Source organism: Schistosoma mansoni (assembly GCF_000237925.1).
Source record: "Schistosoma mansoni, WGS project CABG00000000 data, supercontig 0237, strain Puerto Rico, whole genome shotgun sequence".
NCBI lineage: Eukaryota > Metazoa > Platyhelminthes > Trematoda > Strigeidida > Schistosomatidae > Schistosoma > Schistosoma mansoni.
The window spans coordinates 165,428-177,307 of record NW_017386101.1 but is presented as its reverse complement, the minus strand read 5'-3'; the positions used below and the strand labels follow the sequence as shown (position 1 = coordinate 177,307).

Genomic DNA, 11,880 nt, shown 5'->3' with positions numbered 1-11,880 from the left:
TGACCAGTTTTTCATGTAGATATGATATAATATATGAAGTTCAGTAAACTAATCTAATGAAAATAATGAGTATTTTACAATTCAATTTCGTTGGACAAGCAAAAGAATAGATAACTAACGAGGTTTTTGTAGTGAAATGGTTTCAATGAATGAGTGAAATTGATGAACTTTGGAAGTTGGTCTTAAAATCGGTATTTACACCATTAGGCGTTCGCGCGCGAGACTGATATGTCCTGGGTTTGGATCTCGTCTGACTCGTTAGAAAGATTTCAAATGAGATTTTGTGAAATGTCGGACTAGTTGGCCGTCAAGCAGTGCTTCCAGGTTTTACATAGTTTTCTAGCTTCAATTTACTCCTGATTTCAACTATATAAAATTACTAAAATCTCCACAGAACCCCCTTCTTATAGTGAATTAACAGTTCATTTCGTAAAATTGTCACAGAAACAAAGAAATATAAGATGAAGGATAATTTTAAAAGAGGTTTTCAATTTTCCATTGTCGATTTTCATGACTGCAATTAGTCAGTCGCTGTTGTTTGTTTGTATCATGAGCAAATTACTTCAACACAGCCTTTAGTCACAAATTTTTTAGCTTAATTAGTACGAGTCCCAAGATGGACTGTAAACATAATCTGGATTTCATTACTAGCTATTTATCAAATATGCTTAAGACGTTAGTATTGTGGCCAAGTATGTAGGAATTCTGTTGGTTTAAGAATATTATACAAATAACCATTAATTAAAAAGAAGTAATCAATCATGATCTTAATCTACCTATTTGCGCATATTAATTGGTTGGCTGATGTAAGGTTAAAAAGGCTAGTAACACAGTTACCTTACTTTTCCACTACCTATCAGCCTTTTAGAAGCTGATACATAACTAATCCATGAACATACTCAAGCTTGAAGTGAAGTGGTTGCTCAGTTATGAAATCAGATAATATTTGAACTCTATTGCGAGGTGACTGAAATTCAAAAATTTAAACAACTATATTCCAACTATGTAACTGAATATGGTGGTAGTTTATCATTAGGTTCATAGCCTATATGGTTAGGTCTGAATATGGTGATAGATGACCAATCGCAATGAAACAATCGTCAGACGATTAATCGACTTCCATGATCCTCTGATAAGTGATGTCTCATGAAGACTAATTTTTTTAAAAATGGAATTTTCATCTATAAATATGTCAACCATGTCGAAAATGATATTAACAGGACTTATATGATTTTTACATCTGATTGTTTATTGAAATATTAAATAAACAAATACACTATTGTAAATTATTAACCTTTTGTCGACCTGTAATCATTATTTTTGTTGTTATTATTATCCGTACGTACATTGTAACAAGTGAAGTTAAAATGTGTATACCGGAATTGAAAATGCAGCCAAAAAAAATGTATCCTTACTGATTCAAATGTAAACAAAACAACTCGTCGGCTTATTATCGATTTTAACGACAGCATATATAGATGTATATAGTGGTCATCTGCTAAACTGAGAAACTTCAAGTTGTTACATTTTAAGACAATGCTAGTTAACTAAGGTTAAAAATTAAAGTCTGTCGTCCTATAACGTAAACAGAAGTGAGTATATTTAGAGTCTGTAAGTACCATCATTCATCTCGCAGAGTTAAGGTAAGCAGATTGACTATAGAGTTCACTTTTAGGATTGACTAGATTTATCAATGTACAAATAATTTAGTGAGATAGTTTACATTTACTTGAAGTTAAATAAGCAATAACATCAATATTTGGCAACCATTTCAGAAAATCATGTACAGATTAAACTACTAATAGTTTTAGTGATATTATCATCTAACTTCGTCAATAAACTAATTATAATGAATAAAATAAACAGTCTATAGATAAATGATTCTATTTACTCACTTCTACAGGATGTTTACGATCCTTTTGAGCTCCAGCACTTCGACTACCGGCTGCATTTCTTCGACCCGTTCTTGAGGAATTCAGCTTCATACCACTAGTAAAATAATTGTTAATAATGTATGAAATTTAACCAGTCTCGCATTATTATAACTGATCTTCAAAAAAAAAGTTCAATATTTCACTACTTTGAGTCTAACTGGCTTAATATTTAAAAAATAGAAATGGTTATGAAGATAATTTATGCCAGTTCTTAGCAGCTGATGCCAAACCATGATTACCCTATCACGACTGTTGTTGAGACTCATTACTAATCTAAGGAAATTGGGATAATTACTTCCAACTATGTTATTTACTCTTGTTTTATCATCGTATTTACAGTAATCTATCCAGTATAATATCCTGTTGTAAAAATAGAAGAACGAATATACATTATAATCTTTGGGGATATCATGTGTTAAAAGCAATCTGTCTAATGACGGAGAAGTTAGAGAAAAATCTTATGACGAGAACAAACCTATGAAAGATAATCGTCCACTTGAAAAGTATGAAAAAGTTGGAGAAGAATTCGAAAACGTGGGGGTATGTATGTGTTACTTTTCTCTTGTGGAGCTAGCTACATTGGATACACTAAGCAAATAGTTCGTATAAGCGTCTCCAGCTAATACTATTCATTACTTTCAAAGGAAAAATTTAAAATGATCAGTAGCTTAATATTCGAACTTATCTTCGATTCTGATCACTCTGTCGCACAAGAAATATCTTTTAAAATAATTTACCTACATGGCCAGGTAGTTAAGCTCAAAGTTTTCACGTCTCATTAGCTTATGAACTTCTGAGGTGTCAACAACTCAATATTTGAAGCCTGAAATCAGTAAAAAGGACAGAACTTGTATACTACCATATCATCGTGGCTCTAAAGCTTAATTTTTTATTTGGTGAAATAGGTCTTAATATCTTTCAGTAATATCTTAATCAGTAATTGTTTTTTGCTGTCACGCAACAAAATCATAAATATGCCCTTGTATGAGGGTAATTTCATATTGGTTTTCAGATGAACCAACAATTCTATATCTGAGCAACTACTAATCGTGAGTAACAGAAGCATGAACAACGTTAACTTCCAACGATAAATGTGTGTGATTTTATTTGCTTTTTTTATACATTTTTCATCTTTAAGTCCTTTATAATTTCACATCTATATTTTAGAATTCTGGCTTCCTGTTTATACTCTCGATACAAGAAATACAACACAATCAGTTTCAGAAAAAGTTACATGATTAACTCAGCAACAGGTAAAATTTCACCTGAAGTTCTCCCAAAGTGAAGAATTTCATTTAAGCTTGCCCAGAAAGGATAGTAGTCTCATTTCTTAAAGTAATCAAATTAACTTGTTTTCTTAAAACATGATTTAAGCCTAATAAGTATGGTTTATCGATCTTATATTCAATTCAGAAACATCAGTACAGATTTGGCATCAAAACCTAAACTTGATAGTACTAATAAAATTGATATCACGAACTAATCTATGTTAAACATCTAGTATCGTAAATTGATTGAAGTTAGGCAAATGCACCGTTGGATTCCTGTTCCTTGCTCTGGAAGTTAAGCGTTCATGTGTGAAACCAATAGTTCTGGGTTTCATACCTAGTTGGACCATGGGTGTGTACTCCTGGGAATTCAAATACGAGAATGAGACAGCTGTTCATCACTTCCGAGTTTTCAATGGATGTCTAACGCGCTTGTTAGTGATATCAATAAAATTCAGTAATCTCCACAAACCTCTGTCATTATAAGTTTATTAATAGGCGTTTCCTGTAATTGTTAAATATTTAGCTTCGTAAAATAACATAAAATACAAAACCTATTCAGTTTATATTTGAATGTAGTAAAGGATTATTTATATTGTTATTTTAAATTGAGCTCACCTAGGACTTCCAAGATTATTATCTGTTCTCCCGGAGTTCAAAATATTTGAATTAGTTGGTAAAAGATCAGTTCCCATAGGTGTACCTTGAGATGGTAGAAAAAATGGGGATGTTGATTCCAATTGGGGTAACATCCCTCCAGCTGCTACAACAGCTGTAGCTGCGGCAATCATGTTTTGATCATTTGATAAAACTAATTCATTTATTAATCTTCCAGGTGTACGAGACGGCTGTTGTCGAGTGTTTAACTCATTCTTGTCAACTGGTTTAGCCCATGTAACTTCTATCTTTGAACCATCAATATAGGTATCTGTAAGCGGTAAATAAATGTTATCGTAACACTGAATATGAAAATAATTTAAACAGTACGACTTTACTCAACATATTCATTTCTCGGATACATACAACCCTTGAAAAAGACGAGGAATAGTGTAAAATACATTTTTTCACACACAATTATGGGTTTATTTAGTTGACTGTAAGTTATATTTACCATACTGTCAAGAAATATTCTACTTGAAATCATTGAACACAACAGGCGAAATACAATTAAACTTGTAATTAATTCTTAAGCCAATAAAATACGTATTTCATCTACAAATTGTTTCCGTCCATTCATTTTAACATGGGATTGCTATAGTTCGGGTTGATAGACAATCTGAGTAAATACAGAAATCACTTTATCAGTGTATGATACAGGCAGCTTCTATACTGATAAAAGGCACATAGGTATACCATTTAGACAAGGATTGACTGATAGAATAAGAAGTTTAGTGAATATTCAAATTACTGAAGCATGTAAGTCTAATATAAAGAGTTACAGTTGATCATCATTAAAGTTTATGATTTTGTATTATTCAATATTATATCAAGAAGCAGAAGCTAAGTGTTCGGGACTTAAATCACTCTTGTGAAAATCACCATTAAAGATATTACCTTCATACCCAATTTTCAGCATATGAATTAAATCATAGACCCAAAACATCATTGTTTACGAGTTCACCCATAACTTTATATCGATTCTTGCGTTTAAATATAATTTCTCCAGACCTTTCAGCTATGCTATAAACAGACATAATCTGCCAAGAAGCAGTAACAGTTGATGTTGTTGTTACTGTTGTAGTAGTGTTCCACTTTCTTCGTTCGTTAAATGTTCTTTATTTGCATGATGACTGTTCGATAAAAATATTTAGGTAAATTTGACTACCCGTTTTCTAAGAAATACTGAAAACTTACATCTACAACCTTGCACTACTTTCCATAAACGGAACTGATTAAGTTAGTCATAATCTAATATCATTATCTAGTATCATTGAAAAACGATTCTTATTAAAATTAGTATCACAATCAGAAATCAAAAATTTGCATTAAAACGTGGACTGGATTTGTTACGAATTGATCTAAGCTGAGATACTGATGAAAATAAGGGACCATTAGACAGTTGTTTCGTCTCAGTACCCGATTCTTCAGAGACGTGCACCCATGACATCATCAGGGATTGAAATGAGTTCCTTAAGTATGGATGGGTATTTGTGACCAATGGAGTTCGAACACAAATAGAGAAGAAAATTGTGATCTATAGTAGTCAATGATTGTCATTATTTACCGCAAATTGACTGAAAAGTGTGTACTAATGGATGTCAGTTCAATGATTTTAATGGTCAAGCACTTTCCTGAAAACCCTAAGGTCCTAATTCAATCTCATACTAGCATAAAACAGTCACTTTTAAATGAAATTGACAAACAACTTTTACAGAATAAAATAACATCTTCAAAACTATTGTAAGCAAAGATGGATAGTGGCTAGCAGTCGAATCCAGGACGCGCGTTTCGCCCCATTTGGGACTCGTCAGCTGTATGTACCTGCGTCTCAGAGCTGATGTTCACTCTGAGACTCGAACACAGTACCGTTCGCTTCAAACGCCATCGCATTATTCACTCAGCTACTGAGTCCTGATAGCCACTTGCTTGTACAATGTGGTGAAGTTTAAATTCACTTAGTGTTGTTTGTTTGAATCTTCCCATTGATATTTAGGACTACAGCTGGTCAGTCTCTTATTAGCATCCATCTTTGCTTATAATTTTTGTGGATTGAGGCTATATCGAGGCAATACACACAGTATGCACACATGCCAATAAGAGACTGGCCAGTTGGAGTCCTAAACATCAATAGGATGATTCAAACAAGTAATACTAAATGGATTTAATCTTCAAAACTAGTTTATTTAGATTCACATTAAATCAGAAAAGAAAAGATAAGTAATGTTAGAAATGTGTTCTATTCTTGTTTCCAGATACCAAACTTATATCTATTCATCATTATCTGTTTTAAAAAAAAGAATCAGCTCATTGTGAATGTAGCAAATATTTGGTTATTCATAAAATATCATTTAATCCGAACACGTTTACATAAGATGGAATCTACAATAAAGTAACGAAGAAAACTGAATTCGGAATTACTGTTTTCATTAACTTTACTCAAAGAAAAAGATATTGAAACTTTGGAAACATGAACAAAACGTCGAAACGACGTTCCTAATCAATTGCTTCAATGTCAACTATATGAAACAGAAGCGATCTGTTCACTAGACAACAACCGAATTAGAGCAACCCAACACGAAAACCTCTAAAATATGATGTTAAGTAAAACCAAGGTAAAACAGTTATTAAAGGACTCAATAGTATTAGGGATTTACTTACGATTCAGAGTTTGTAAACAATGTAGTGATAATGATTACAAATAAACCGAAAGTAAAAGATATTTAGGTACAATCAACAACAGAAGAAGCGGTAAGCATCAAGAGCAAAGAATCAAAGAAAAGAAAGAAACATGAGGAGGTTTTCCTTTATATTCTTACAAGCGTATGCAATGGCTTTTACGAATACTGTCACCTGGAACACTTTGAGATGCTTTTCAGTGTATTCCTTCTGTTACAACGTGATCTATCCTTATGAACGTTAGCTTACCGAATTAGCAATTACTCTTCTCATAAATTTTACTCAAAGAAAAAGTTATTGAAAATTTGGAAACATGAACAAAACATCGAAACGGTTCAGTCAGTTATTTGCAAGACAGCTGTGGAATTAAAGTAATGGAACGAGTGACAAACATTTTTAATCAGTGTGATAGGAAAGACTATTCAAATCAACTTATTTGATATTTAAGCAAAATCTCTACAAAAGGGGGTTTTGTTGAGATTTTAGTAACTCTATATAGTTGAAACCATGAGTCAATTGAAGCTAGATCACCATGGAAAACCTGGAAGCAACTTTGTTTTTTTTTAAAAAAATATTTGTGTTAATAATTTTCATAGAAAGATAATGAGAGCTTTGTTGGTCATTTATAGTACTTTATGTTATGCAAACTAAGTAGCCCAAAATTCCAAATTTATTATTTATTTATTTGAACACATAAATATTGGTACAAGGGGGCACCTGATATATATCCACCACACAAAACAATGAGAATAGGAAGAGAAAAAGAAGGTAAGGTGAATATAAGAAAAAAAAGAAAAAAAGAACGATAACAACCACAGATTACTGTAAGTTAGTGTAATATTAAGAATAATAATGGGGGAAACAAAAATGTACTCTACTGCTTGAATGGAACAATGAATAGAGGTGGTTGTATGTCATCATTCTGCCTGAGGTGTTCGTATATAGGACATTTAAGATGTTAATAAACTCCTCAGACGCACCCTTCTTCAATAGACGATTCCAGAGAATAGTCCTGTCCAACGAATTGAAGGCAGCTCTGATGTCAAGAAACACTACGATTGTTGGCTTGTGATAAGTATGACGGTGTTCTAACATTTGGCGGAGGGTGAAGACATGATCAATACATCCTCAACCAGAACGAAAACCAGCCTGCTCCTCACGAGTCAATCTTTCCTGGGTTCTGGACAATCTACGAAGTAGGATGGATGCCAATAGTCTGGACTCAACCGGAAGTAGACTTATTCTCCGATAGTTGTTACAAAATCCACTAGAACCCTTTTTAAAGATGAGGACAATTATCGAATTATTCCATGATGTTGGAATACTCTAAATATCAGACCTTTGTAAACAGCTCAATCAGTCACCACCATCCTTAAAAAGAGCCGGAGGTAAGTCATCTGGGGCCGGTGATTTGTGGCGCCCCAAGAGTTGGAGTTCCTTGCGGACTTCCGCCTCATTTGGTGGATTAGTCACCTCGGGCCATGGAGGGCAGAACAGTCTGATCGATGTTGCCGGGACAGCAGACCAGTTGAACTACCTTTCAAAGAATTCTGCCCATCGTCCGAGACGTCGAGAGATGTTAGTGATTGGCATCTCTTCGTCACCACTGGCTCAGATAAGTAGGAAGAGCTTTCGGCAGTTACCAGATTCAGCCGCCGCCTCCACCTCATTAGCACGCTCCGACCACCAGGCTTCTAATTCCTTATGCAAGCTTTGCCAAATTTCATTACGTAAGAGCCTTCAGTTGTGATCAAACGTACGGTCACCCGGAGTGGACCGACTGGCTTCAATGAGATCTGAGGGGTCTGAAGAAACCCAGTGCTTTTAAGCGGGACGTTTCGCAAAGCCGCAAGCAACTTTGCTCTCCACTTTCATGGCGGCATGCGATTTCAACTAATGCTCGTCTATACTTTTCGGTGGGGTAGTAACTAGCATTGAACCTAGCTCGGTTTGATATTTAGTTGCAACAGAAGCTGCAACCAATTCACTGTAATCGATCCGTTTAGGACGATGAATTTGTTGGCCACTGAAAAGTAAGGTAAGATTAGTGCAAATAAGGGTATAATCAGAGTCCAGATAGGTACTCCAAAAGGAGCGGCAGTCTTGTACACAACCACGCCAGTGGTAGCTGATCGCGATGTGATCAATCTGAGTCCAGGCTTGAGATGCAGAGGGAGGACGCCAGGTAGCACATCGGCGATGACTGTGCCGTTAGTTAGTGCTAGCCAGAAACAGGTTGTGGTCTGCACCTAATTGCAGTAGACAGTCACCTCTATCTGACTTGTGACCAACAAGTCCCCATCGGCCACCCAAACGACTCTCTTCTGTGCCTAGACGCCCGACCTGAGCATTCATGTCTCCAGCTAGCACTAAAATACCTGTCAAACACACTTTCTGTAGAAGAACTGTTAACTGGTAGTAAGATTCATCCTTGATTGCATCCGGACTGTAATCTGTCAGCGCATAGGTGGAGATGACAAAAAGAAATCGTTTCTCACACCTATTTTTTCTCACTTTGATGGAATGTTCTGGTCTAACAGTGCATAATCGACTGTTGATGGGGATCCAATCGACCAGTGCTGCCTCAGCTCTAGCTCTTAGTGCGACTTCAACTCCAACAAAACCAGACGAAGATTCCACAGGGTCGCCGGATAAAAGCGCGTAAAACAAGCTTTTTGACGCGACAGATGGACAGCGAATTTGTAGTACTTCACTAGAGTCCTGAACACGGGTCTCGGATAGACAACGAACGTCGATATTAAAAATTTCTAAAGACTTAGCCAACCCTATCTGTTGTTCGATCTGTATCAGTTTTCGAACGTTGAAGGAGGCCAGTTTGAATGCTAACGTGCTTTCAGAAAGACTTTGAGTATTCGTATTCGGTGGAAGCATTCACTTTCGACCACTCAGTGACTGGAGATCGCTTAGGTAGAACAGAGTTTCCACCATGGGCGAGCTGCTGCATAAGTTGAAAAGTAAGGAGTACATGAAGTGGGAATAGAGGAAGATAAGTAACGTAGTATATTAAAAAAATGATAATACTGCTACTAACAATAAAAGTGGGTGTTATCAAGTGATTGTGAATTGTCTGAATTCTAATTTGAACGAGCATAGCATTTCGTGAAATGATTGTCATCTCATTTGATTTATATGAGGGCTGTGATACTGCCCAGGTGCCCAGACCGAAGCACGTGGTTGTCTTAGAGAGCCACACCCGGAGCCTTTGACCTAAAGGTCTGACCCACAAGGCAGTGAAGCATCGTGAGGAGATGCAGTCCCATGTTAGCCAGTGACCAAGAATGATTCATATGCCATTTGTTCCTTCAGGATACTGGAGCCCATGTTCACCGGTGGTTTGGAATCAGGGTTTTCTAACTCCCCTAGGTGGACTCGCCGTCGTACTTATGTCTGTCGATATAAGTAGTATGTAGCACCAATCGGAAGTGGAATACCTGGCAACAGAAAGCTAAGAAGATCGAGTTGACGAAAACAAAAGGGGAAATAGAAGGGAATTGTGAAACTGAAGAACCATACGGAATGTGAAGGACAATTAATGGAAGATTTGGAAATGAAGTATTTAATGTATGGTTCTTATATTTTACCAAGAATTTCTGTAATTTTGCATTAAACATTACAGTGGTTGTCCCCATCTGAGTTCTCATTCATCACACTAATATAAACAGTTTGACATATTAAATTTAATATACTGGTTAGCGTTTTTTTAGCGAGTTGGTTTTGTACGGGATGTGGTCGCTAACCCCATGCCCGACCCTCCTCCTTTACCCGGGCTTGGGACCGGCAGTAGCCTCCGGAGGATCTACAGTCGGAAATCTTTAATTTTATATTATAATAAATTCATAATTAAGTGACCTAATAAAAATAATATCATATTTTAAAATTTGATTAACGTTACCAGCCTATTTTTACTTTGACCGCAACCACATGTTGAATCTAAGCAAATTAGTGATCATCAAGAGATATAAACAAAAAGGCGTTTGAACTGGAGATTTAACATTAAAATTTATACCCAAATTGTAATCCTATGAAAATACTGATTATCAAATACTAGTAATGTGGTACTCCCGAGCCATGTATTTTTTTCATGGAAAAAATAACGTTTTGAGAGAAACAATCATATAAAGACTCATAAATGTCACCTTTCATACGACATAGGATAGCATGGAGAAATAATTCCACTGAGACTTTTAGTTTATATATAACTGACCAGAGAGGTATGCTACTTGATGCGAAAGTTTACTCATTATTCATTTACAATCTTCACCACAGTTATCATAATGTTATTAGTTGACTGTCAAATATGTACCATTTGAAAAGTTTTAAGCACAAATTGGCTCTCATTTGATACATTACACTTTGTTATCATGTTTCGCATTCTCAGTAATGTCACTTTTTGAAATCAACAAAAGTTCTGTCTGTGGGAAGAATTGATGTGTAGTAAAACAATGAATATCAGTCTAACCAAAGAGAGCTTCATTGAGCTCACCAGTGCTCACTAGTGAGCTTCATTCCTAATGGAATAGGTTCATTCTGATTGAACAGATTAGACTTTGGGATTTGGTCAATAGTTTTGGTAGTTTGATTGTGATTAACATTACATTCTCCATCTGAGAATCCTTAATCCATAGTTTAATTTAATTTTGTTAACCTATTAAGTAAGTTACAACGAATTCGTTAAATACGAGTAACCGTATATTGAACTGCTCTCAGACCAAGTAATTTGAAGAATAGTTGTGTTATCGTTTACCTACAGTACTTCAATCATTTCTGGATAGAATCGCTGATCTAATTCAGAAATTTTAATATTAGGAAGTTTATTACTTTAGTCATTTACTATTATCTGAAGGTGAAAACAACAGGAGTATTAGTTGACAAGCAATTATATGAATTCCTTTTATTTTGTAGGTGTTCATTAGTTTCTAACATAGTTAATCAAATTACTTAAATGTATTCATTCGACTAAACTATACTGTGTTTTATGATCGAAATCAACGTCAGTCTTTCAAATGTCAAGAGTTATTAATTAAGTTATCTAAATACAATGTCATTAGGTGAATATTGTGGAAAACACATATATATTTTCATAGTTGAAAGCGTGAGTCAATTGAAGCTAGACCATCATGGAAAACCTGGAATCACTGGGTTCGAATCTCGCGAGGCGAGGTCATGGATGCGCACTGCTGAGGAGTCCCACAATAGGACGACTTGACCGTCAAGCAGTGCTTCCAGGTTTTCCTTGGTGGTCTAGCTTCAATTGACTCACACTTTCAACTATGAAAATACTAAATCTCCACAAAACTCCTTCTGATACTTATATATATATA

General features: G+C 35.3%; 1 protein-coding gene across 1 annotated transcript in view; it reads right to left on the bottom strand.

Annotated features, from left to right (window-relative positions):
- The window catches only part of Smp_144450 (apobec-1 complementation factor-related), a gene marked incomplete at its 5' end in the record, with an annotated part of 33,848 nt that overhangs the window by 17,115 nt on the left and 4,853 nt on the right, over positions 1–11,880 (bottom strand). The window contains 2 exons of the mRNA XM_018791220.1: positions 1,896–1,989; positions 3,821–4,130. Coding sequence (XP_018647346.1) covers positions 1,896–1,989; positions 3,821–4,130 — 404 coding nt within the window. The remainder of the gene's footprint in view (positions 1–1,895; positions 1,990–3,820; positions 4,131–11,880) is intronic.